General features: G+C 43.7%; 1 protein-coding gene across 1 annotated transcript in view; it reads right to left on the bottom strand.

The window, feature by feature from the left end:
- Window positions 1–1,981: 1,981 nt before the first annotated feature.
- Window positions 1,982–25,666, bottom strand: part of CCDC3 (coiled-coil domain containing 3) — an 89,243-nt gene continuing 65,558 nt past the window's right edge. The window contains exon 3 of the mRNA XM_080917718.1: window positions 1,982–3,778. Coding sequence (XP_080773844.1) covers window positions 3,506–3,778 — 273 coding nt within the window. The 3' untranslated portion in view covers window positions 1,982–3,505. The remainder of the gene's footprint in view (window positions 3,779–25,666) is intronic.

Below are 25,666 nucleotides of genomic sequence, written 5' to 3'. Positions count from 1 at the left end.
GTATAGCTGCTAATACCATCTCGGGGAGGGCACTCTCATCAACTCCTAATTTACCTTCAACATATGAACCTGAGATTGTTTATTACACATATGACGTCATCACAGGGAAAGGGTATCTTACTGACCCCGCAGAAGCAGGCCTCCCCTTGATGGTGGGAGACAAGGAGGACATCACATCCTGGATGGTGTGAGTGGAGAAGCTGAGAGGGTTGGGAGAGAGCACCAAGGTTGGGTTACACTTTCTTTGGGGAAACTGCTAACCCCTCTGTGTAGAAGAAAGGGAGATACTTAGACACACATTTTTAAGTAAAATATTTATGGCAAATAGAAAAAGAGCCAAAGATTCATATGGGGCTCAGTGAGAAAATTAAATGTGAACTTACGGAACAGTCTCCTTCCAACGAGCTTGACTATGTCACATTAATGTGCAAAATCATTGGCTTGTGACTTCTGCATGCATGTGTAGCACATACTGCGATTGATGGCTGTCACCCTCCCTCATGTCTCTTGTCTGATAAACTTTCTTACTGTGACACATGTTGGACCTTGCTGGTAAATGTTGATAACAAAAGGTATAAGGAATAAGCAGGGCATAAAAGGGTATCGGAGCTGTGTGGCACATCTGAATGACAGCCCAGGCCTCCAGCTAACCTCAGGGCGAGGACACGTGACAGGTGAGCAGATGCAGAGAGGGGTGAAGGCAGATCTGAGTGCCCGTTACCCTGTCTGTACAGTTAGCACCTTATGTCCTGAAACCTCAGTTCCTGTTGGAGAATGGGAATTGAGCCTTCTGCTTTATATAATTGTTAAGACTATTAGTTGAATATCCTGTTTGAACAAACCTAATATAAACTGGGGTGCTCTATTATTTTTAAAGGAGAGCTATGGGGTCAGGGTCTTGCTACACAGCTCAGACTAACCTCAAACTCATGATTCTCCTGCTTTTGCCTCCCAAGTGTAGGATTTTAGGTGTGCACAGCCATACCAGTTAGGGTGCTTGATTTTGGTAAAAAACAAAAACAAAAACAAAAAACCCTTCACAGACTTTGAATGGTTGATTCGGCCATATGGTTGAAAGTTATTGTGACTTGCCTTTTAGTCTTGTCTCTTTCAACTAGATAAGTCTTATGCTCCTGATGTAAGGATTCCGGTAACTTCTATCAGGCCGAACCCAAACCCTGCAATACAGCCTGGTGCTTAAAACGGGTGTTTTAAAATGGAGTAGACAGTATACATAGATGGTGTCCTGATCAGGGATTGAAATTCAGCACACTGTGGGCTTCATCCCCACACTCACAGTGGTCCACACCTTGCCAATGGGACATTCCCAGGGACTGTCGTTTAAAGAGTAAATGGGTCTACCTGCTCTTTGCTCACTACGTGCTTTTGGAAAATTCCTTTTGTCTTCTGGTACCTTGAAGGGAAATGAAACAATAGCCTGCATTGTGCAGAAGGTTCTAGGACAGACTGGAGAAAATGTGTCACGTTCTGAGTGATACTTTCACAGAACACTAAACATTTCACAGGTATGATTAACAGGTGGCGAGGGCTGTGGCGAGATGACAAGGCAGAAGATTATGGGACCCAGGGAAGTCTCCCTTAGCAAGACTTCAGTGCACGTTGGAGGACATTGATTAATGATACCGCTTGTCCCTTGGGAGCAGCGTCACGGGAGACAGGTGTGCTGAGAGATGTGAACAAGGGAGGTAGGGCGGGGGGGGGGGGGGGGACTCAGGTCACGTCCATCAGGGGAGGGGGGGAAAGCAGGCTTGAACAGTCTCCTCAGTGTTCCAGGGTCACTCCAGCCATCTCCCCAAAGGCTTTAAATGACTTTTCCAGCTCAAGTTGGAAGTCCTGAAGCTTTCCCAACCCAAAGACACACTCATTCTTTTACAGCCGTTGGAACTACTGCTCATGTTTATTGGAAAAGCAGAACATGAGGTTTCTGTGGCCTCCACAGTTCTGAGTCATGGCTCTAGCACCTCTAAGCTTACCATTCCCTTGGGAGGTAACAAAACTGCCTCAATTTAATGTTCCCAGGGAGAGTTAATGAGAAGGCACACCTATGTAGCATATGATGAATAGCACTGCTTAAAGAGACTGAGTGGGGGAGGGTGGATGAGGATTGGTCCCAGAATAGAAGTTCCTTCCCATTGGCCCTGTCTAGTGGCACAGACTTAACCCCACCGATACTCCTGTAGCACAAGGCGCTTTCACAGAGGCGCCTGGACTTCCTACAAGCAGAAAGGTAGCAGTGTGACAGTAACGGCCACTTTTGTCAGTGTCACGTGTCTGGAGTGGGTTCTGGGTGGCCGACGGTGCAGAGCCAAAGGATTCCTTCTCTTGGTGGGACAGTGTGGAAGGGCATTCGATTGGAAGGGCCCCCATCAGAAGAGATGAACCAGCAGCTGTTCAGCTGACTTCTTAGTAGCACAGCTGGGACATTATCAAACATGGCCGTGGGAAGGATAGTGACAGCATTCTTACTGATGAAAAGAAAGTCTGTTATGCAAATACTTCTGTCAGGGTACTCATAGACCTTTTAGGGGTACTCATAGACCTTTTATGGGAACCTGAGCGGGGGTGGGGTGTTTTGGGGCAGAGACATGGGGGTGTCCCACACAAAGCCCATTGGGAGCCTTGGTGGGGAACATGGAGCTTACGGAATCCCTCCAACCAGGAGATGTATTTGCAGAGTAGAAAATCTCTGTGTTGGTGTCAGTGACCTTGACCTCAAAGCCATGGCAAACCGAACAAACACAAAGACTCCACAATGGCTGAACTGAATCCCAGTTTGGGAATATGGGTGAGGAAATATGGTGTGCTCATAAAAGCAATTACTCTTTAGATGAAAACATCCGGTAGGTAATCACGTCAGTCTTGGAGGGCTGGGGTTGGAAAATGGATATAATTTATCTTTACCAATTACTAGCTGCCTCAGTTCCTTGCTCAGCTCCCTTGCCTGTAATGAACTCATTAAGTCTTAACATACTTCAGCCATGGGAGAAATATTGACTGAAGTATGAGGGCCCAGAACATTTACATGTAGGCACCCTGTTTCTAAAAACATGGGGGAAAGCAGAACATTCCAGAAAGTTTTAGAACAGTGTAGGTATGTGCCAACTCTGGTTACCGAGACTCAACACCGACTCTCTTCTGAAATAAAACCAGAGTCTTGTAATAAGCTTTGTGCACACCGAGTTTCTAGAATGTTCTCTCCCCCAATGAAGGGACTCTCTAGAGGCGGAGGGCCAGACTCAAGATCCTATTACCTTCCGGTTTTAAGGCTCTTGTGTGGCACCAGGGCAGAAAAAGGGCATGCTGTCCATGGGATCCGAAGCCGAAAGGTCAGTAAGGCCAGCACCCAATGGGGAAGAAAGCAAGACTTGCCACTTTACCCAGTTAGACTCTACCGAATGCCTAACGGATATCTCCTATAATGTTTGAAGTAAGTGCACATATAGAGCCCGCGTTGCGTTCGTTGAGTCAGCACCACCTGCACCTGCTACCCATGCAGATAGGGGGCGCGTGCGGGCTCCTGGCCCAGAGCATTGATGTGCTGCTGAGCACTCGCGTCCCCCAGCTTCTCATTGAGTTTTTGGTTCACCAGCTCCAAGTGGCGGCTGTTCTTCCGGGCCTGCCTCAGAGACCTCTTGACCTTCTTGACCCGCTCTCGGAGCTGCCTGTTCCGCTTCTCCAGGGTGGCTACCTTCTGCTGCAGCTTCTTGACATGGTCCTCTTCCTCAAACAGGGCCTTCTGCACCGAGGAGCACATGAGCTGAGGGCAGATAGAGAACAAAGGGAGGGGCAGGTGAGTCTCAGAAGGCATGGCGCCAGCCGTGGCTTTCACCCAGGAACCCTGACTGACCTCGGATACAAGCAGAACCCCCACTTTGCTCTTCCTTGTAGGAATTTTCATTTAAAGGCTATCTAAATATCTGTCACTGGCAGCAGGAAGAAGGGAGCTCCTTCCCATAAACCAGTGCACAAGGATATGGAGTAGTTCACGAGGAGGAGCCATCATTATCTCTTGAACATGTAAACAGATGCTGAGCCTTGCTTGTGAAGGTAAATGCAGTTTAAAGCCATGGAGAGTTGTCATTCTCTACAGATTTATGGATAGTAGGGGACAGTAAGGATTAGACCAAGGACCCGTGGCATATAAGCAAGTATTCTGCTCTGAGCTGCATTCCCAGCCCCTCCCCCCTTTGACATAGAGACTGCCAGGGTCAGCATGTGGGCAGCAGAACTCTACTGGACACTGTGTAGACCTCCATAAAGAGCAGATGGACTTTGTCGACATAAAAACCGTGCATGCATCCTTTGACCTGGTAATTGAGGCTTCATCTCACAGAAATGCATTCACATGTGTAAAACCATCAGGTATACAGACCTTGTATGCTGTCTGGTACTTGCTTCCTTGTGGCGTGGGTGTTAACGATTCAACCCAATGGCCCCAGAGCATGCTAAGCTTGTGCTTGGCCACTGAGCTATATCCCTTCATCTGTCATTTGAAAGGCAATTTAAATAGTGATGCAAACCTATGACCCCAGCATTTGTAAGGCTGAACCAGGATTGCCTTTCATTTGGGGTAAGACTGGGCTAAACCAGACTGTCTCCAATATGTATTTTTTAAAATGTAAAATCAAACACAAGGTTTGTGTTTTGTTTTAAAGGGCTGAGAACATCTGTAAAATGTTCATCAAAAGAGGCCTGGCTTAAAATCACAGTAGGGCCAAGAGCACAGCTCAACACAGAGACTGATCTAGCAAGCTTGAGATTCCAGGAAAATAAATCATTACATGGTTGAAGAGCTTCATATCTTGTGTCTTTAAGGGAATAATATGGCTCCGTAGGAACATTGTTGAAGCAAGTTCTGAGTCATGGCGTTACTATAGAAAGCTCGGTACAGGATGACGTGGGCATTCTGATATGAGGGCTATAGTACCTGATCCCACATACCTGTGCTCACACACGTGTGCCCTTTCTGAGGGAATAAACAAGCCCTGTCCCGGGAACAGAGGGTGGCAGGAGAGTAGGGAGGCTGAGCCTTTTCTTTCTGGGTTCTCCTTGAGTCTTGGGCTATAAGCTAGACCCCACTCTCAGCAGGAAGTACGAGGTCTTCTCTCCACTGCACGTCATCTGCCCCAACTGTTCTCCATTATCAAGAGCTGAACTACAAAGGCCTGATCCACAGGCATCACTGTTCTCTGCTTAGAAAGAGTCTTCTGTATCTGTAGCATCTGTTTATGTGGCGTCCTTATCAGATTCAACCAACCATGTATGGAAAAGGAAGAGGATGGGGAAGGAAAGGAATAGGAGAAGGAGGAAGAAGAGGAAGGGGAGGGACAAGAAAAAGAAGAGGAGGAGGAGGGAAGCAACTTCCTAAAACATAATTTGCATTTACATGCTGAGTACTGCCCTGAATCTACATGAATGGGGGTTAAGCTTCCCCAGCTACAGCCTGACACTATCTCTCAGACCCTTAGTCTGTCTCTAACACCCATCACTTAGGACACGTTACCTGTGCTGCTTTTGTGTACTTTGATGGGTGCATCTTGACTGGGGCACATACAGACTTTTCGCCAGAAACCAGTGTGGTACAGCCACTGTTGATACACGTCGTATAGGGTGTCCCACATAATCCAGAGTGCTTGTGCACAAATTCAGTGTGACACTATACACGATACATAAGCAACTCGAGCATCTGCAGACTTTGGTATCAGACGAAGGATCCCAGGACTGGTGTCCTTCACGTGCGGAGGGAAGAGTGTGTTCATCTTGCCCCAGCCACCTGCACTGTAGTACAGCAGTGTGGTTAAATGTATAGCCTTTCGTGGTTTGAATATGCTTGGCCAGGGAACGGCACTATTTGGAAATGTGACCTTGTTGGAGGAAGTGTGTTTCTGTGGGCATGCGATTTAAGACCCTAGCTGCCTTAAAGCTCCTAGCTGCCTGGAACCCAGTCCTCTCCTAGTCGCCTTAGGAACAAGAGGTAGAACTCTCAGCTCCTCCAGCCCCATGTCTGCCTGGATGCTGCCGTGCTCCCACCTTGATGATAATGGACCAAACCTCTGAGCTGTAAGCTAGCAGGAATTCAATGTTGTCCCTTTTAGGAGTTGCCTTGATCAGGGTGTCTGTTCACGGAAGTAAAATCTTAACTAAGGCCTCAGGCCAGTTGTCCTAGTTTCTCACCATGACTTTTCTGCTTCCACACGCTCCCCACATCAAGCAAGCTTCTTGACCCTGCATTGCACCAGCCACACTGCCTCTGGGACCAGGAGCTCTGTCTCCAGGTTTTTTGAAGTTTTACAAGTGGGCAGTCTTTAGTTGAGTTTTCAGAGCCTGTCCTGGGTTATCTTCCATTTGCTCCAGCATTTGTAGTTCATGACTAGGTATGACACAAGATTAGTAACTCCGGGGCCCCTCATCCTATCTTGGGACATCTCTGAAGGGACATCTTACCTTCACAGTGTCCCATGAACAACTAGACTGGGGCCTCAGTGGACTTGGAATTACAAAAAGTTTTACCTTTTGACTGGTTCTTTAGCATCTCTTGCCCTCCTGTCCCCAGACATGCCTCTAATGACAGGTTTATTCTCTAAACACACTCTTGCTTGCTTCTCCCCTCTCAGAGTCTCCCCTTCAGGAAGCCTGACAGGTCACACTGTTTCTTCACATATAGCATAAGATTAAACACTGGGTTTGGAAGATTTCATGAGTTTTTTCCTATTAAGTTTTTGGACTCATGTCCTAATACGCATTGTCAGCCAATAGTCAAAAATACAAGGAAGTGTTTTAAAACCAGACCTTTAGGGTCAGACCCACCTACACATCTCCACTCTTGCTAACAGTTTGTGTATCACAAGCTTGACCAAAAAGCATGCTGGCTCCCGGTTCTTCCACGAGCTCACAGTGGTTCTTCCATCCCCAAGTTTAATGCCTCGGCCTCTCTTCCTAGAGCAGCATTCTCCCCCAGCTCTCTCTGAACCTTCTTACAAAGACAAGTCTAATGTAACTCAAGCTGGTTTCAAATTTTATATAGCCCAGGCTAGCCGTGAATTCCTGATATTCCTACCTCAGTGTCTGAGTGCTGGGATTCTAAGCATATGCCACCATATCTAGCTATCTGGCGATCTGTAGGCCTACTTCCATGCTCTCTCTCCTGCAGAGATTCATACTAGGAATAGCGTCTCGGTGCCCTTGGAAGATCACAAATTCTTTAAGAGCTAACTCAACACTGACCTTTGGGTTCTTGTTGCCTAATATATGAATTTTACAAAAAACAAAAAACAAAACAAACAAAAAAAAAGAGCCAATGTTCAAAAATTGTCATTTAATAGTTTCAAGCTCCTGGAATATCAATGCTTTGAGGAGACCACATATGTAATACTGCCCTCTTCTGGCCAAATGACACACCCTCTCCAACACACACACACACACACACACACACACATACACACACACACACAAGAAAGTGGGTACAGGAACCCTGAGGAACTCATAGTATTTCTATCATATATGTGTAAGTAAGTACAAACTATTCCATATGTCTAAGTAACTAGGATAAAACGTTGTATCCATTCTCCTTATATTGTGGTAGATTCTTCAAGAACAGGATAAAAGAAGATAAGCATCATCTACCCAGATCTTTCCATTTGAACAGAATCCATTAGCATATGCTAGACTATCACACCAAAGAGGAGTTGAAGGGATCATGGGGCATGAACAAAGAGTGTCCTCAGTCCCCAGCATTCCCTAGACCCAGTGGCAGTAAACTCCCTATTCTAGGGACTCCAGGGCAAGAAGAGCACAGATAACACATCCAGCCAAGAATCCCCTGATAATGGCTGAGTCTGAGAGGCACCACGCTGTCTTGGGGGTTGGAGTGGGTGTAGTGAAGGCAGAAAACAATAAGGTTAAATGTCTTTCTTGGTGCATCATCCTCAAAGCTTCTCTGTCCTCACAAAGGAGCAAAGAAAGACATCAAAGGACTCATGGAACTTGTCCAGCACCAGCAGTAGCAAAGCCATAGTCCAAGACAACTGTCCCAGAAGTCTTTCCTCTTCAGCAAAGATGCCGTGTGCATTGAGACAGTACCATGGCATAATGAAGCTGTTGCTCATAAGAGCTAAAGTGGGTCTCCTGGGTTCTAGCCATCACTGCTCCCCCAAAAGTGAGAATTCCTAAAAGGAGAAAACTATGCTTTTCAAATGCATGTTTCTTTAAGAAACTGCTGTTTTCTGAGCAGGTAGGGGCCCTCCTGGGTCTCTCGAATGTGGGAAGGATTATGGAAGGGGCCTGGGAGGGGGTCAGTGAGTGGAATCTACAGTGAATAAGTAAAAAAAAAAAAATATTAAAAAGAGACACCTTTAGAAAAAGAAAAAAGAAAAGAAAAGGGAGGTCCTATTTGTGGAATAGTTTCCAAATGAACTCAATCTCTTAACATTTTCTGGAAAAAATAAAAAAGCCAAGATACGCCGTTTGCTCATTTAGCCTTGAGGTGTTTCTTTCAGTCTGTCTGAGCTGCAGAGGGGAAAGGCCAGGCTGGGCTGGAGCAGGTACTACTCGGTCTGTTTGAAGAAAAATCAACAAGAAGGATCCTGGGAGGAGCCCGGAAGCCACACATTCTCCAGCACACCCCTGCAGACCTGCAGACCGCCTGCACTATCCCCAGGCTAAACCAGGGAGACGACTCCAGCTAGATGCCCAAGCACCTCCCCTGGCCTGTGGCAGAATTTTATCTGGAAATTTCCATGTGGCTGAGAGAATGCCTGATTCGGGGCAGATGGGCAAGCTGCCAGGAGGTGGAGCCCGCTCTCTGACTTTTAACAAGTTAGGTTGTGTTACCACGCTTCCTTATCTTCTAAAACTGTGAGGATCAACTTTTTAAAAGATAAGCAAGGAACCAAGACTGGGCAGATGTTAAGTTGGCACCACTCACACACGAGGACCTGAGCTCAGCTCCCCCAGACGCTAAAAATACCCGGATGCAGAGGTGCACACTTATAACCGTGTCGTTGGAGAGACAGAGGAGCATCCCTGATCTGACTGGCAATTTTACCCTCAAGAGCCACTTGGTGGAAGGAGAGAACCAGCGCCTGCAAGCTGACTTCTGACCTCCATGTAGTACACACATTATATGAATGTTAAAGCTACATAAAGTACAGTAAGATAGAGAATAGATAAAAAGGCACCCAGTGTTGACCTCTGGCTTATACACACACATGCACAGTGCTCATGAGTCCTTCACATAAGCAGGTATGCGTATTCACACACATACACACACAAACACACACACACACAGAGAGAGAGAGAGAGAGAGAGAGAGAGAGACAGTTAAAATCATCTGTGGTTGCATGTAAAGAAAGCCATTGCTGACATTTTACTGTATGTATTCATTCCTATGGTTAGATTTCTGATCTAGGCAAGTAAATAAATATTTCAAACAAAACTGGAACCATGCTGTTACTAGATTATTGCCTATTGTAATTTTCCCCTGGAATTTAATCATGAGTATTTTGCTATAAAAGTATCTTTTATTTGCCTGACGTTGGTAATTCTCTGGGACTCAACTGCCTCACTCTGATAACCTAGGCCTAGTCCTGGAAGCTTCTAGCCTCCCTACAATCTTACCTAGGCCTAGAATATTTTCAGCCTCTGAGACTTACTAGTGAATAAACTTAACATTTCTAGCTCTTTCTGAACTCTGGCTGGCTGGTCAACCCAGCTCTTCTGGCTCAAGCTCCTCTCCAGGCTGACTGATTCAGTCTGGCTTCTCTCTGCTTCTCCTGAATTGCTCTGCTTGGCCTCATGCTAACTTTGGCAATTTGTTCTAATCTTCTGTCTCCTCATTCTCTGGCTTATTCTGTCTTCATCTGTGACTAACTTGTTCTTCTCTGCAACCTGTCGCTGTAAAACTCTCCCAGTAAAACTGATCCTTCCTTCTTCCTGCCCCACCTCCCTTTCCTCTTCTCATGAGAACTCGGTGTATCCTATTCTGTCAAGTGTTTCTCTGATTTGTCACTTTATCTGCCATTCAATTAGATATCACTTTTAAACACAGATCAGATCGATCCTTCTACAAACTAACTTTACCTTCATTGTTTGGGATTAGAGGTGTATACTAAGGGCATGTCTATTCCAGCCAGAGGGATTAAAGGTAGTTGCTAAGGCAGAGCCACACCACAAACAGAAACAGGTTTTTTTCCCCCAGTAACCAACAGAATCTCAGGCTTCACAATGTGACCAAATATCCCACATTTTCCAGACACTGGTCTGCATATTTCTTTCACTGTATATCTCAATAAAAACAGGTGTAGGAAGCAGTCAGGCATCCTTTATCCTATTAACCATAGGCCAAGGAGAGAGAGAATGGTCAGATGGGTGCTGATACATCCTTGAGGCCAAGTGACCTTAATGCAGCCATTTTGGTGGCCCATCTCCATTGACAGGACTCACCTCTGGGGTGTTCCTTGTCTGAACCTCTGTTGGACATATTCCTATCTGGTTTTCACTCCCCCTAGGAGCTCAGGTTCTGTTAGAAGGGTTCACAGTCAAGACCTTGAGAGGTTAAAGGAATGTGTCCGTGTTACAGTCTAGAATCACCTACATATCCAAAGGAGTTCAGCTCTCTCATATTCTTTCCTTTCCTCCCTCTTTCCCTTTCTCCTCCCCCCTCACATCTTTCTTTTTCTCTCTTTAGCAAACAAAACTAGACAAAATACTTGCCATTGTGTGCCTGGGCAGCGGGAGGGGTAGAAGGGTTTCCTGAGTTACTTTGTAGCACACCTGTAAGCACTATGTGAGCCAAACAAATATAGAGCGCCCAAAAAATCACTATTTCCTAGTAGTGGGATTAACGAATGTGCTCCCTGAGAGCCCTTCTGCACAGCTGGTTTCAGTTTAAATAACCACCTACAAGGACAAAACAACGTGTACTTTCTGAAGTATAAAAAACAGAAGACTATCCAAAAGTAACAAGTCAGACAAGTAGCTTGCCTTTTAAACACCTCATTCCATTCCTGGATTCAAAATGAGAAGGAAGTAGGGGAGGATTTTTTTAAAAATGGAAGGTAGTGGTAATCTAACTATGGCCTATCACAGAATCTGGCCCCACGTGAATAAAGTTTTATTAGAACACAGTTACAATTGTATGTTTTCATGTCATTTGTGACATTTGTTGTGCTACAATGACAAAGACAAGCAGTTGTCACAAAGACCTTGTTATGATCCATAGGCTTAAAATATTTACTAAGCAGTTCTCCAAAAGGCTAGGCAGCAGGGAGCATCTGAAACCTGACCTCAGGAGGGACAAATGGAGGTGAAAATGTGATAATTAACCACTGGATAGATTGGGAGGAAAGGTGTTCTATAGCCAAGGAGTAAAGGAAAGACAAGGAACAGACGAACATTTTGATCAGAGCTTTCTGGGACCTTGTATGTCCACCCCACAATCACATTCATACCACTCTGGAACACTGACATGTGATTTCTGCAAGTCACAGCCCAAGGTACCAGTAATCTTTCGCCAAAGGTCATTGCACCCCAGCCCAATGGACTGTGGCCAATTTCAAAAGTCCAGATGGAGAAGTAAACTTTATACAACTTTAAACTGTAGGTCTAAAAACAGTAGACAGTAGAGGCCAGGATTGCTTCACCAGCTGCGATCCAGGGGCTCAGCTGGCCTCAGCTTCGATACCCACAGTTCCCTTTGGCTCTTCTGCAAATCAGTTGGAAAGTTAGCCTGCATCGTTTAACTCCCTTTAGAGAGAGAGATGGGTGTGAAGGCAGGCAGTCCCAAAGCTGGGCCAAACCCACAGCTACTGGGGAAACACCCAAACCTTCGAACTGACAAAGAGGCCAGTTCTGAGGATTCTCTGGAGGGACAACCTGAGATGCTGATGACAGCATTTGACTTGTCAGTGGGTCCTATGCTCTACCCAAAGTCAAAGTGTTACCTTCTCTGTGCCAGGTGCCCAACAGAAGCAAAGACTGTGTGACCTAGAGACGAGTTGTGTGGGGAAGAGGAAGGTGGCTGTGGGGTTGGATAGAGTTGTAGTGACAGTTAGCTCCCATTGGGCAGCACTGAATAAGGAGCCCCAGGCTTCCCATTTGGCCCATCTGAGCCCATCCATGACCCCAACCCCATTGCATTTAGCCAAAGAAGGGGCTATCAAGCACCCCTAATAAAAGGGAGCTTCAGAGTTAGACAAGACTGAGATTGGACCCTAGTTCATAGAATTTGACATCCTACATACTTGATATTTGTGACTCTGGGACCTGCCCCATCATCTGACAATAGAACCTTAGTCAAAGAATCTGCCTTGACAACGTTTTCTCACATGTAGAATGGCATAACAGGGCCCGTGTGGTGGTTTGAATAGGAATGCCCCCCTCCCAGAGGCTCATATATTTAAATGTGTGGTTATTAGGGAGTGGCACTACTTGAGAGTGGCCTATTAGGAGTTGTGGCCTTGGTGGAAGAAGGATGTCACTGGAAGTGAGCTCTGGGGTTTCAAAAGCTCAAGCCAGGCCCAGTGTTTCTCTCTTCCTGCTTCCTGTGGATCCAGATATAGAGCATGGTGGCCTATGTACCACCATGCTCACTGCCATGATGATAATGGACTAAATACCTGAAACTATAAAGAAGCTCCAATTAAATGTTGTTTTAAATAAGAGTTGTCATGGTCATGGTGTCTCTTCACAACCATGAAACTTTGACTAAGCCTGTTTCATTGAACTTCTGGAAGATTAAGTTGGTTAATATGTTGAGTTTTTTATGGAACATCTGACAAAGAGTAAACTTGACCCTCACTAATTGAAAGCTCTTCTCAGCCTTAGTAGGGTTTCTCAAACATGTAGATCTTTGCATGGGTATTTCTGCTTAGAAAATCTCTATTGATCCTTCCTCACATCTTTGTATAATTGATAACAGTCCTTGAATTCTCCAAGTCTTTTTTTTTTTCAGAGTCACCTCTTCTATGAGGCCTTCCTGATTTCTCCATGCAGAGCCCAGTAATCCCTCTTGAATACATTTAAGGGTATCACATTTTTCTTGTCTGAGTCATCTGACTCTGTCCTATACCTTGAACCCCTTGAGTTAAGATCTATGTATCCAGTACCAAGAACATAGTAAGCTCTTAGGGAATAATGGAAGTAAAAGTTTTAAGTTGAAACAGAAACAGGTTCAATAGTTTGCACATGAGTAACCAAGAAAATTATCTTTTGAGTGTTATAAGACGTCCACCATCACCCCTGTGAGTCTCTCATACCCAAGAATAAGTTTAATTTTGACTTGTTCTGACTATATTTGGAATTGACTTTTAGAATTCCTGAAATTAGTAAATTTTCTTTCTCTGATCCTACCTTGTCTTACTTGGCTAGGTTATTTTGTACACCCTCATGTCAAATCCTGTAGAAGCAGAGCATGTTGGAAATGAGAAAAGAGTGTTTGAGGAGGAAATGCTGGATTTCATAAGACTCCATGGTATAGTTAGCTCCAGCAAGCAACTTGACATAGTATATGGTCTCTGAAGAAACCTCCCATTGAGGAACATTGCCTCTGGCTATGTCTGAAGAATCAGCTATATTAAAGATTGATGTGGGAGAGTCCAGCCCACTGTGGGAGGCAGCATCCCTAGGCTTCACTAGGGCTTATTCTGTATAAGAAAGCTAGCTGAGCATGAGTGAGCCAGTTAGCAGTATTCCTCCATGGTTCCTGCTTGAATCCTGCTTGGATTTTCCTCAATGATAGACTGTAATCTGGAAGTGAGCTGAAATAAACCCTTTTGTCCACTAAGTTGCCTTTGTGCATTGTGCTTGTCACAGCAACAGAAAACAGGCCATTCAAGATCATCATGTGGAAGATAGGGCCTTGAGGTGGGCAGCCTGGATGCCTTGGAACAAAGAGGATGGGAATGAATCCTTAGATGGCCAGGGTTTGAATGCTAAAAACGGGAGAGGCTGGGCTGCTGTGAGTAAATTCTGTCAAGGTAGGCTGGGTCTTCTTAGCTACGGCTGTCACAGGGATGATGGAACAGTGTCTTTGTTACTATAAATGGATTTCCCAAAATGGGTTCCACAGGATACTCGCCTCATTGGGTGTCTGCATGGTCAAATATAGGTCAGAAATGATGTAACTCACACACCTTCTTCTTTGATATAATAGTTATCCACTATCTGTAACTTCATCTTATGACAAGAGTAAGCAACCTCCTATGTGTTCCTAAGGGGGGTGTACATGCATGTTCTCTCATCTGTGAGGACTGGGAAGCACTGGGTTGTAGAATACTCTCTGACCCCAAATGCTCCTGACCCCTGGTGCGTCTCTAGACCTCCTAGGGGAAGGAGATGTTGAAGTCAGATTCTTGGGAAGGCTGCTCTGCTTTTGGTGCCCACTACCCCCTTTCACTGCTAGTAGAGAGAAGGCTCCCACTTGAACTGAAAAGGGAGGTTGGGTTGCTTTACATTTTTAGTGGCCTTCCAGGAGTTTACTCCAAAACTTCAGCATTATAGTAGAGGGAATGTGAATCTTTTTGCAGGGAGTCATTTAGATGGTGATGGCCTTGGGCATTCCTGGTAACAGTGTCAGAACGACATTTTCCAACTCTTGTTGGAAATATCATGGCAGCTTCTTTCTACGACAGCAACAGAGGTTGCTCTACACTACAGACTGGCTGATGTGGTTCACCCATGGGAGGGATGGCGGCACTTGTAGTCTTGGAATCTCAGGTTTGTAAAGATCTGGTGGTTGATCCTGCATCCATGCACGCTTGTGTGGGCATGCGTGTGAGTGCACATGAGCCTCTATAATGCCTCACACTGCATGGGTCAAAGGGCATCATGTAGCTTCTTTAAAACCCAGCAGATGACCATGCTGTCACTGGAGTAAGAGGATCTTTGTTCATTCCTGCTCTGGTCCTTGGTGTACCGGCCCTGGATGAGCCACCAATGGGCTCCTTAAGCTCCACCCTATGGCCTACTGCTGATGCCTCATGCTGCATCATGCCTCATAATGCCCATGCTTTGACCTTAGTGCAGGAAACATTCAGGCAGATCATTATGATGTCAGGGTATAGCAACAAGGTAATGGAGAGTGTCAGGCAGGACTGCAGACCAAGTGTCTGTGGCACCAGCTCCACTGAGAGGAATCCTACAGTAGAAGTTCTCTGTTCCTGCTCCATCCCACTGGTGCTTCGTCCCACTAATGCTCCATCCATCCCACTAGTGCTCCATCCCACTGGTGTTCCACCCCACTAGTGCTCCATCCACCCACTATTGCTCCATCCACCCACTATTGCTCCATCCACCCACTAGTGCTCCATCCACCCACTAGTGCTCCATCCACCCACTAGTGTTCCATCTACCCCACTAGTGCTCCATCCTACTGGTGCTCCATCCCACTGGTGCTCTATCCCACTGGTGCTCCATCCCACTGGTGCTCCATCCCACTGGTGCTCCATCCTACTGGTGCTCCATCCCACTGGTGCTCCATCCCACAGATGCTCCATCCACCCCACTAGTGCTCCATCCCACTAGTGCTCCATCCCACTAGTCCTCCATCCCACTGATGCTCCATCCACCCCACTGGTGCTCCATCCCACTGATACAAATGATCTGACCCACCCTTGACCTGACATGGGTAGACATTCAGACTATTCAGACATTCAATCTCTGGCTCTTCCACTGAGGCAGCAGAATCTGGTTTTCTTCCTCATGGCTCCTGCATTTGCCTGGCCGCCCGCTCTGCCAGGGAATGTGATGGGAACTTAGCAGCTGAGAGCCTGCTTGTGTTTACTTCTTAGAGAATGGTGACTTTGCCCACGTGGCCATATCCGGGGCTAGACTCAGCAAAGACTTTTTATCTGGGGGAATTTATCAAACATAGATATGTCATTTGCTTTTTGGTTTTGTTTTGTTTTTTGTGCTCCTGAATTAAGACAGGTGGCCCTGGAGCTGAAGAAGGCAAAGAACTGTGTTGGAAAGAGCTGGGGGTGGAATTTCTAAGACTTTGCTTCAAACGTGGCTTGAGCACTAGCTTACTCTCTAAATGTTCCTTCCTTTCTGTCTCCCTTCTTTTCTCTCACTCCCCCCTTCTCCCATCCCCTCACTTTCCTTCTCTTCCCCTCCTTTCCCTCTCCACACAGTTCTCCCTCCCTTACCCCTCTCTCTCCTTCCCTTTTCCCTCCCACCCCTCTCTCCTATGTGCATGAGCTTTGAGGGATGGGTATTTACCCGTGTGTGTATAAACATCAGAGATCAATATGGCTCCCCACCTTACGTTTGTGACAGACGCACTCACTGACTGGAGCTCACTAATCCAGCTAGACTGGCTGCCAGCAAGCTTCCTGCATCAGCTCCCTAGTGCTAGAATTAGAGTGTGAGCCTGCACACCTGCTTTCTTAGTGCTAGGTTCAAACACGGCCCCTTGTGCCTGCATGACAACCAACTTACTGAAGGAGTTATTACCCAGCCTCCCCCTGTCGTTCTTACTCAATCTGATACCGTTGAGGGGAAAAGAGAAGCACTTGGAAGTCTTGAAGTCACTACATGTTGACTGTGGTTATTTTAACATGCTGCCAGACTCAGCCAATAGTTTTACGTCCCAGAATGAAATCCCAGTTGATAACTCATTTGGTAAAAAATGTGATTGGAAACATTATAAACAACAGAGGACAAACTCTAAGGGACAGTGATAAATACTGTTGCCAATCCAAGGGTTGGCTTTCCTGGCATGTGTTGGATTCCGTCTTTGTAAACTGGAAAGCTTGAATAACAGGGCAAAATTTCCACGTGGAAAGCATTAGATTAAAGGACTTTACCCAGAGCATTTTACCAGGCGCTTTGGCCAGATCCTGTGATGTATGAAAGGGGGTTACTGTCTGTCAGAGAAAAGTTACAATATAAATGAGTTTTAAAATGCCTTAAGTATCCTTTCCTTATATATAAACTTCCAAGTTATTTCTGCACACTTTTCTATCCGTCTGCTGTTCTATCTTCCTTACTGAATAAAAATTTCAATTATCAAATAATTGGAAACTACTAGAAAACAAGTAATCTCACCATTCAAAGGCAACTTTCATTTTTCTTTTTGTGTGGTATTTTAAAATCTGGCTATAAACCAATTAGTATTTATTTTTACTTGTTAAATGATGTAGGGGTAAAGCTCAGTGATAAATGATTTGTCTAGCATATGCAAGGTCCTGGGTTTGATTCCCAGCACAAAAAATATGAACTTTTATTAAAAACTATATTTATAATTCTTTGAGATGGATGGATGAATGGATAGATAGATAGATAGATAGATAGATAGATAGATAGATAAATGACTAAATTGAGTTAATTGCATGATCTCTCATACTTAATTTTAGTAATGACAACATAAAACTTCACAGCCTTTTTCCTTTTTTATAAAAGATGCCTTCAGATTGTTTTTAACTATATATACATGAATGGGTATGTGGCCATAAGAGCAGGTGCCTGTGGGGGCCAGAGGCATTAGAGTGCCTGGAGCTAGTTACAGGTGGTTATGAGCCACCCAGTGTGGGTTCCAGAAGCCAAACTGAGGCCTTCTGGAAGAGGTGTAACAGTTCTCACTCTTAACTTCTGATTCCTGCTCCACTTGTGGCAATTTTCAAATATATAGTATGCTTTTAATGTAATATTTATATTTATACCTTACTAGGCTTTCCATATAATGTTCAATAACCATTGAATATATTCTCCCTATGTAGCTGAAATTTGTATCCTCTGATCAAAGATCCCTTCTTCTTCCCCCTTGGCCTCTAGTACACCCCGTTCCACTCTCTGCTTCCTTGAGGTCATTCCTTTTACATTTTTATTTCATTTTATTTTTGTTTTGAGACAGGGTCTCTACACAACCTGGCTATCCTGAAGCTCACTCTATAGACCAGGATGGCCTTGAACTCACAGAGATCTACTCACCTCTGCCTCCCAAGAACTGGAATCAAAGGCATGCATCACCACCACACCTAGTGAGCTCAATCTTGTTAGACTTTGCAAATGAGTAAGGCCATATGCCTGTTTTATTTTACGTAATATTGTCCTTAGGCACTTTGGTTGGCTTCATAGTCCTCTCTCTCTCTCTCTCTCTCTTCACAAAGCTTTTCACAACCACAGTACTAATTGATAGCTATTCAGGGGCTCCTTTGGCCCACCAATACTTACTACACTCATTGTCTATGAGGGCATGAGGAAGGAAGATGCCCCAGCACCCTGAACAGGAGTATCACCATCCCATGAGATGGAGGCCCAGCCTAAAGCTAAGGAGCAAGCCAGATGTACGAGAGTATTTCTAGTTTTCTGCTTTCTGATCCATCCAGATGTGAGCAAGCAGGGTCCCACAATTCCTAACTACCACTCATTCTCTACCATGGTGGACTGTACCACCAAACTGTAAGCCAAAATAAACTCTCCCTCCCTTAATTTGCTTCCTGTTGGGTATTTGTTCATAGTAATGAGAAAGTGACGAATAATATTAACTTTTACCTTTTTAAAATTTCATGAGGTACAGGTGATACAACCGTGGTGGTTTTAATTAGCATCTCTCTGATGACTAGTGATGAAGGGAATATTTTTGAGAATGAGAGAGGTGCCCTGGCTCTTACCACTCTCTTCCTCATTCCCTTGGGATGGAATCTCCAATCCTGTGGAAAAGATTACTGGGCTTTTGCTAAGGATTGGCTTGGCTCTGCAGGTCCTCTCAGGGCATGGGAATGTTTTAACAGTGTTCTTCTTTCACCCCAAGAACAGGGGTATCTCTCCTTGCCATCTCTAACTGCTTTTATTCATCAGTGCTGTATGTAATTTTCACTGTAAAGATCTTTCGCCTTTTTTGGTTAAGAAAAAAAAACCTTCTATTCCTAAGAACTTTATTGTTTCTTGTAGCTCCTGTAAATGGGGACATTTTCTGCTCAGCTTAGGTAGACTGGTGTATAGAGACATTGCTGGTGTACACATTCCTTCCAGGCTCGCTGGATTCATTTACTAGTTCAAATAGTCATTTTGTGGTGTCTCCAGGGTTTGTATATCTGAGATGTCATTGCAAACACAGGCAATTTAATGTTTTCCCTTCCAGTGCCTTTTATTTCATCTTTTGTCCAACTGTCCTAGCTGTGACTTCAGTTCTGTGTTCAATACAAGTAGCCAGAATGATTTGTGTTCACATTTATTGATCTTGAAGGAAAAACTTTGACCATTCCATCAATGATTGTTTGGTGTTAGCTGTCTGTGTGCTGTATGTTACACACACACATTTACATGCAGTTTTAAAACTACAGCTTGACTACTCCTCACTTACATTTTATGTTTGTTTTGTTTTTTCATTTTGAGACAGGGTCTGTGTCACTGTAGGCTAAGGTGTCCTCAAACAGGCCAGGCTGACCCTGAACTTCTGACCCTCCTGCTTCCACTTACCCATCTTGCAGGCATCTGCCACCATAGCCAGCTCTCGTGTTCTAATGTTACAACTTACACAGTTTTACATCATGACATTTAACACATTATTCTAGCAATTAATTTTATGCTTTGTCTCTTACATGCTAAAGATAAGTTTTACATACATTTACATATCGCTAAATTATTAGACTCTTCTCAATTTGATTGTGTAGTTACTTAACATTAATGTGTTTTTATACTTGGTTGGTTTGCTTCTTCAGCTTGAAGAAATCCCTTTAACAGTTTTTCTAAGGCAGGTGTGGTGATGACCTTAGCTCTGTTTGTGTTGAAGCCTTCACCTACCTTCATTTCTGAAGGATAGTGTTGCTGGGTATCATAGCCCATGTTTGTAGCCCCTCTTGCCTTACTTAAGGCATGCCATTTCATCCTCTTACCCTGCTCCTATTGAGAAAACTTGCTGTTCCCTCATTGTAACTTCCTTAAGTGAATGACTTCATCCTTCTTGCTGTTTTTGTAATTTCACCTTTGTCTTTGATTCTTGACAGTTATCCTGATGGAGTCTCCTTTGGAATGGATATAATTGGAATGTAGAGAAGAACACCCACAATCCAAGCCCACTTTATAGATCTAAGTGCCAAACACTCCAGTGGCCCTACTGACCTTATGTCTGAACATATATTGTGTCTATATTTAAAAGTTTTTATTTTTCTGAAATACATTTTATAATCTTTTCTGTTCTCTTCTTTGACTTACTACTGTACCTGACATTTTGTTCTTTAGAATGCTTTGACAGAAGTTCTAAAACTTTCTCCATTCCTTATCAATATTTTCTCACCTGACTTTTAAATATCATCCTATTCTTTAATTAATTAATTAAAAGTATAATTAATATATACAGTTCAATATCCTCTTTGAGTTTATAGGTTATCTCTTCTTTTTGATCAATTCTGCTGTGGTCTGCTCACTTACATTACTCATTTCATTCATACTTCTTCTAGAATTTTTTAATTCTTTTTTTTTTTTTTTTTTTTTTTTTTTTGCTTTGGTCATTAATTGCTTTTCTGACTCATTGAAGAGTTTGCTGAGCTTCCTTAAGATAATTATGTGGAAATCTTTGTCAGGGAGTTCACATGTCTCCCTCTCACTAGAATCAGTAGCCAGTCCAAGGGTTTTGGGAAAGCTGGTCAAGTCTGGATCTACTAGCATAACTCAGTTAATTAGGTCCTTTGGAGACTGACCTGAAGCCTAGTCTCTATGAGCTAAAATGTCATTATGGGGCCATTAAGTCTTTGTCTTCAGAGGCCATTATTATGATGGAGATAGAAGCCTGGTTCCTAGATATTCTGAACAAAGCTGGAACCCAAGTCCACAGAGGTGGATCTGTGTCCTTTAACCATAAGCAACTGTCATGGAGCATGAGTCTTCAGGGTTAGACTTGGAGCTTGCATCTATAAGAACCAGCCAGTGAGACCTGCTGGAGTATCTGGTACTTGAATCTATATCATCAGCTTGAACTGTGGATGTACTACATCTTCATCCATAAGGGCTGGCCCGCAATGGGTATATTAGTATGTTAGTTATTTTACTTCTTGCTGTAGCAGAATACCTGATGGAAGCAACTCGGGGGATTAAGGATTTGTTGTGGCTCACAGTTTAGAGAATATGGTCCGTCATGGCAGAAAAGATCTCATGACTGGAGTGAAGGGAGTTTGAGAGTAGCTGGTATATCTTAACAGCAGACAGGAGACAAATAAGGTCCTTCTTGAGATATGCCTCTGGGTCCACCAGGCAGTCCCCACATTCGAAATGTTCCTAAAACAATGTCACTAGCTAGGACCAAGTATTTAAACAGAAACCTGTAGAAGACATTTGATTTGAATCATAACATGAATGAGCCTAGGTATTCTGGGTGGGGCAGTAAGCAGATCCTTCCCAGTGTTTTCAAGCATCATATTAGATGAGGGCAGGCCTGAAGCATGGAATTCTTTGGGCTAAATCTCATGTCTGATGTGACCTGGGGAAGTGTCATAAGGACTGTCCCGAGAGTGGGCAACCCTGGAGGCTGAAATTATAGGTGATACCTATTGGTAAGACATTTGTGGCACTGGGCTTGGGGATGAGACTAGCTAGGAGTCCAGGGCTAATGGATTTTCATGACAAAACTGGCTTTTGTTGGGGGAAGGTCTAAGATCAGGGTCTGAGACAAGGTTGTACTCATTTTCTTCCTCTTCCCCCAAGTAGAAAGATATTGCACTGTGTATGCCTTGGAATAGAAAAAAAAGTGTTGTATGGGGTCTAAAAACATACTTTCTACCATAGTCAGAATGTCTCTTCTTGTTTCTATACTATTCCCAGTATTATTTGTTATGAATGCTTTTTGTTTTCTTGACATAACAGCTCAAACAATAGCCCATTTTCATGACAATTTCCTTGCCTCAGCTTCCCAGAAGCTGTAACTAGAGAAATGAGCTACCATCTCTGACTCCATTTAGGCACCTGTGCTGGTTTGTATATGCTTGGCCCAGGGAGTGGCACTATTAGGTGTGGCCTTGTTGAAGTAGGTGTGTCACTGTGGATATGAGCTTTAAGACCTTCATTTTAGCTGCCTGGAAGTCATTCTTCTCCTAGCTGCCATTGGATTAAGAGATGAGACTCTCAGCTCCTCCGACCCTTGTCTGCCTGGATGCTGCCATTCTCTTGCCTTGATGATAATGGACTGAACCTCTGAATCTGTAAGCCAGCCCCAATTAAATGTTGCCCTTTATAAGACTTGGATTTGTCATGGTGTCTGTTCACAACAGTAAAACCCTAACTAAGACAGAAGTTGGTACCAAGGACTAGGGTATTACTGTGATATGTCTGACTATGCTTTTGTTTAGAAGAATGTAGATTTGTGGACTTTAGGTTTGAACAGCAGTGAAATGCTTTAAGTTGGGCTTAATGAGTCATCCTAGTAGGAATATGGAAGACTTTGTTGCTGAGAGTAATTTAAATTGTGCAGACCTGGCCCAAGAGGTTTTAGTGGAGAAGAACTTCAGTATGTGGCCTAGAGACTGTTTTTGTGGTATTTTGGTGAAGAATGTGGCTGCTTTTTGCGCCTTATCTGAAGAGTCTACTGGAGGCTAAGGTAAAGAGATCTGTATTAATTGCATTGACAAAGGAAGTCTCAAAAAAGCCCAACAGAGACTTTATTTTCTGGTCAACTCTAATGAAGAGTATTCTGAACAAGCAAAGCAAGCTGAGAAAGGAAAAATAATAAAATTAATGGTTCTTCAAGTGTTAAAGGGGCACCAGGAAGTAAAATGAAGCTGGAAAAATTGCATTAAGGGAGTGGTGACCTTGGAGCAAGACCCCACCCAGATAAATTCAGGCCCAGGCAAGCTATTATAAAGACTTTAATCCCGGGAATCAAAGGCAAGCAGAGCTCTGAGTTCAAGGCCATCCTGGTAAAGCAAGTTCCAAGTAGAGAAAGACTCAAATCCAGGTGTAGTGGACCACACCTTTAATCTCAGTGTTTAGGAGACAGGTATGCAGATCTCTGAGTTCAAAGTCAGTCTACAGAGAAAGTGCCAGGACAGCCAAGCTTAGGCAAAGAAGGAGTTGGAAAACAGAAAGCTGGTGATAATGTAGTAGAAAAAGGGGGACCAGGTTTCAGCCCCAGCAAGTAGTAATTTTCAGCAGCTTTGGCCATGTGGCTCTGGCTTTATAGTCAAGAGGAGACTACAGGGACAATTGATGCTGGTTAGCTGGAGCTAAAAAATTAGTGGTGATTAAGAAGAGACCAGCATCACTGAGGTAAAATCTTCTGGCAAATGTTTTCTAAGAGCACAAAGAAGCTGTGTTCTGGAGATAGACAGCAGTAAAACCCTAACTGAGACAGTACTGTTACCTCTCAATCCGTTTCCTTAGCTCTTGTGAAGTTATATTTTATATATGGAGAGTTGTTCAAAGTGATGTTTCTATGAGAGAGATACATGCCATAAAGTCATATTGTTCTATCTTATTTTTAAAAGACTCACCTCCCTCAATTTCTCTCCCTCTCTCCCCTTTCCCCTCTCTGTATGTGGGGAAGGGGGTGCCTACCATGGGTCTGGGTACTGGTATTTCCCTTGTACCTTGTTTGAGGCACAGTCTCTCCTGTTTGTTTTAGCACTTCGTACTCCAGGCTACCTGACCTATGAACATTTCCATGGATCATATAAGTCCAAACTCAAGTTGTCAGGCTTGGATAGCAAACACTTCCACACACTGGGTTTTCTCCCTGGCCCCAATTATATTCCTAAAAGCACAGTGGTGTCTTACTTTGGGATTGGTTATTTTGCTCTTTGAAGTTTTTTTTTTACATGAAAACATCACAACCCAATAGTTGAGTAGCCAAATTACCACAATTATTTTATTCGAGATTATTCCTTCATTTGTTTAACTATATTCTCTATATTAGATTCTTGAGTTGCTTCTGCATTCTTTATTGATTAAAGTGGTATTAAGAAATTTAACCTGCTACATTTTTCTTTATGAGAATTAGTCCTTAAAATGGATACTTGAGGTTAGACTTGGTGGCACAGGTCTTTAATCCCAGCATTCTGAGAGGCAGAGGCAGGTGGATCTCTCTGAGTTCCAGTCAAGTCTGAACTATATAATGAGACCTTTTCCCAACAATCCAAAGGTTGATCAATCAAGTAAAGAGTAAAATTAGTATTTAAGGTGAAATTACTAGAGATAAAGGACATTTCTTTGGGTTTTGCTTTATGCTACTAAGGTGTTTCCAGCAACATCCTTCTGATAAAAGGTTTAGGTTTTTATTCATTTTTTTTCTTTAATTTGCTGGTTGTTTATCTGGATACAGGGTAAGAAGTGCATAAACAAGTAAACAGCAAACCAGAAATTTGCTTTTATTTTATTCATCCCTCATCCCTTCTCTGTCCTCTTGCATTGCCTCCTCCTTTAGGATTCTTACTTTAGTGTTCCTACTAAGGTCTGATTGGACCTACTTTGTCCTGATTATCTATGGGTTCATCTGCCAACATGTGGCTTTCATTAGTTATATAATATAGCACGTGATAGGAAAAATTTTTCCCCAAAAAACTTTCTTGGCCAGAAACTTTAAATACAGAAGGATTCTATAAAGATCTTAAAATATAATATGAAACTTATATGGTGCCACACATATTTTGAATGATATGGTTCCACACATATTTTGAATGTATGAAAAGCCACAGACTAATATTTGATGAGCGCAAAGCTATGCTTAAAAATGTAATTCAAAGTATATGTTCCCTCCAAGTCAAGTGCTGTGACTAAGTCCTCACACAGCAGGGATAACATATTTTGCAGTTGCCTTTTTTTTTTGTTAAAAAGCCATGCTTAAGTAAGGAAGGAGGCTTACTCAGAAATGGACAGAGAGTGACCTAGTCATAAATGATGTCTAGGCTTCCTAACCATGAGTCACAAATTCTATCCAGTAGCTTAGGGTGGGTCCTGAGCAGTATGCCCAGATTCCTCTGAACTTGAATGAGGAATCTTTGCCCACAGCCAGGCTCCACTGACTAAGGAGAAAACTCAAATTTATCTTTTTGGTGTTGTTGTGAGTTTTTTAAAAAAGATTTATTTATGTTATTTATATGAGTACACCATAGCTGGCTTCAGACACACCAGAAGAGGGCATCAGATCCCACTACAGGTGGTTGTGAGCCACCATGTAGTTGCTGGGAATTGAACTCGGGACCTCTGGAAGAACAGTCAGTGCTCTTAACTGCTGAGCCATCTCTCTAGCCCATTACTGGGGATTTTTACAATGATAAAACTATATAACAGAAAGCCTATCTTCTATTCACCCTGCTTGTAAAACCAATCCTTGGCACTCTCTTCCCCCTTGCAATCCTATACTGGCTTTGTTTGTGGTGGTGAGATAATAAAGCCAGAAAGTATACTGTGTTATCCATGCTTATGTGCACAGTTGAATGGCACCCAGGACACTCCCACTGTAACATAGCCATAGCCATCATTCACCCACCACACCTTGCTTTTACTTCCTGGGTATTCCCACACTGCACTAATGCACCTGCTAGGCTTCTCCTTCCTTACAAAGTGACTTTCCCCTTCCAGATACTATGTTGCTTTCTTACAAAAGTGCTGAGCTCCCTTAGAGTTCATTTTGGTCTCTGCCTACCCAGCAAGCATAGGCTCTCACATTGTCTCTCTTCTCGCAGGTGTCTGGGCCTCCTTGAGACATGGGTAAGATCTTCTT

The sequence above is a fragment of the Micromys minutus genome (assembly GCF_963924665.1).
Source record: "Micromys minutus genome assembly, chromosome: 6".
NCBI lineage: Eukaryota > Metazoa > Chordata > Mammalia > Rodentia > Muridae > Micromys > Micromys minutus.
This window is presented reverse-complemented; position numbering and strand designations above follow the sequence as displayed.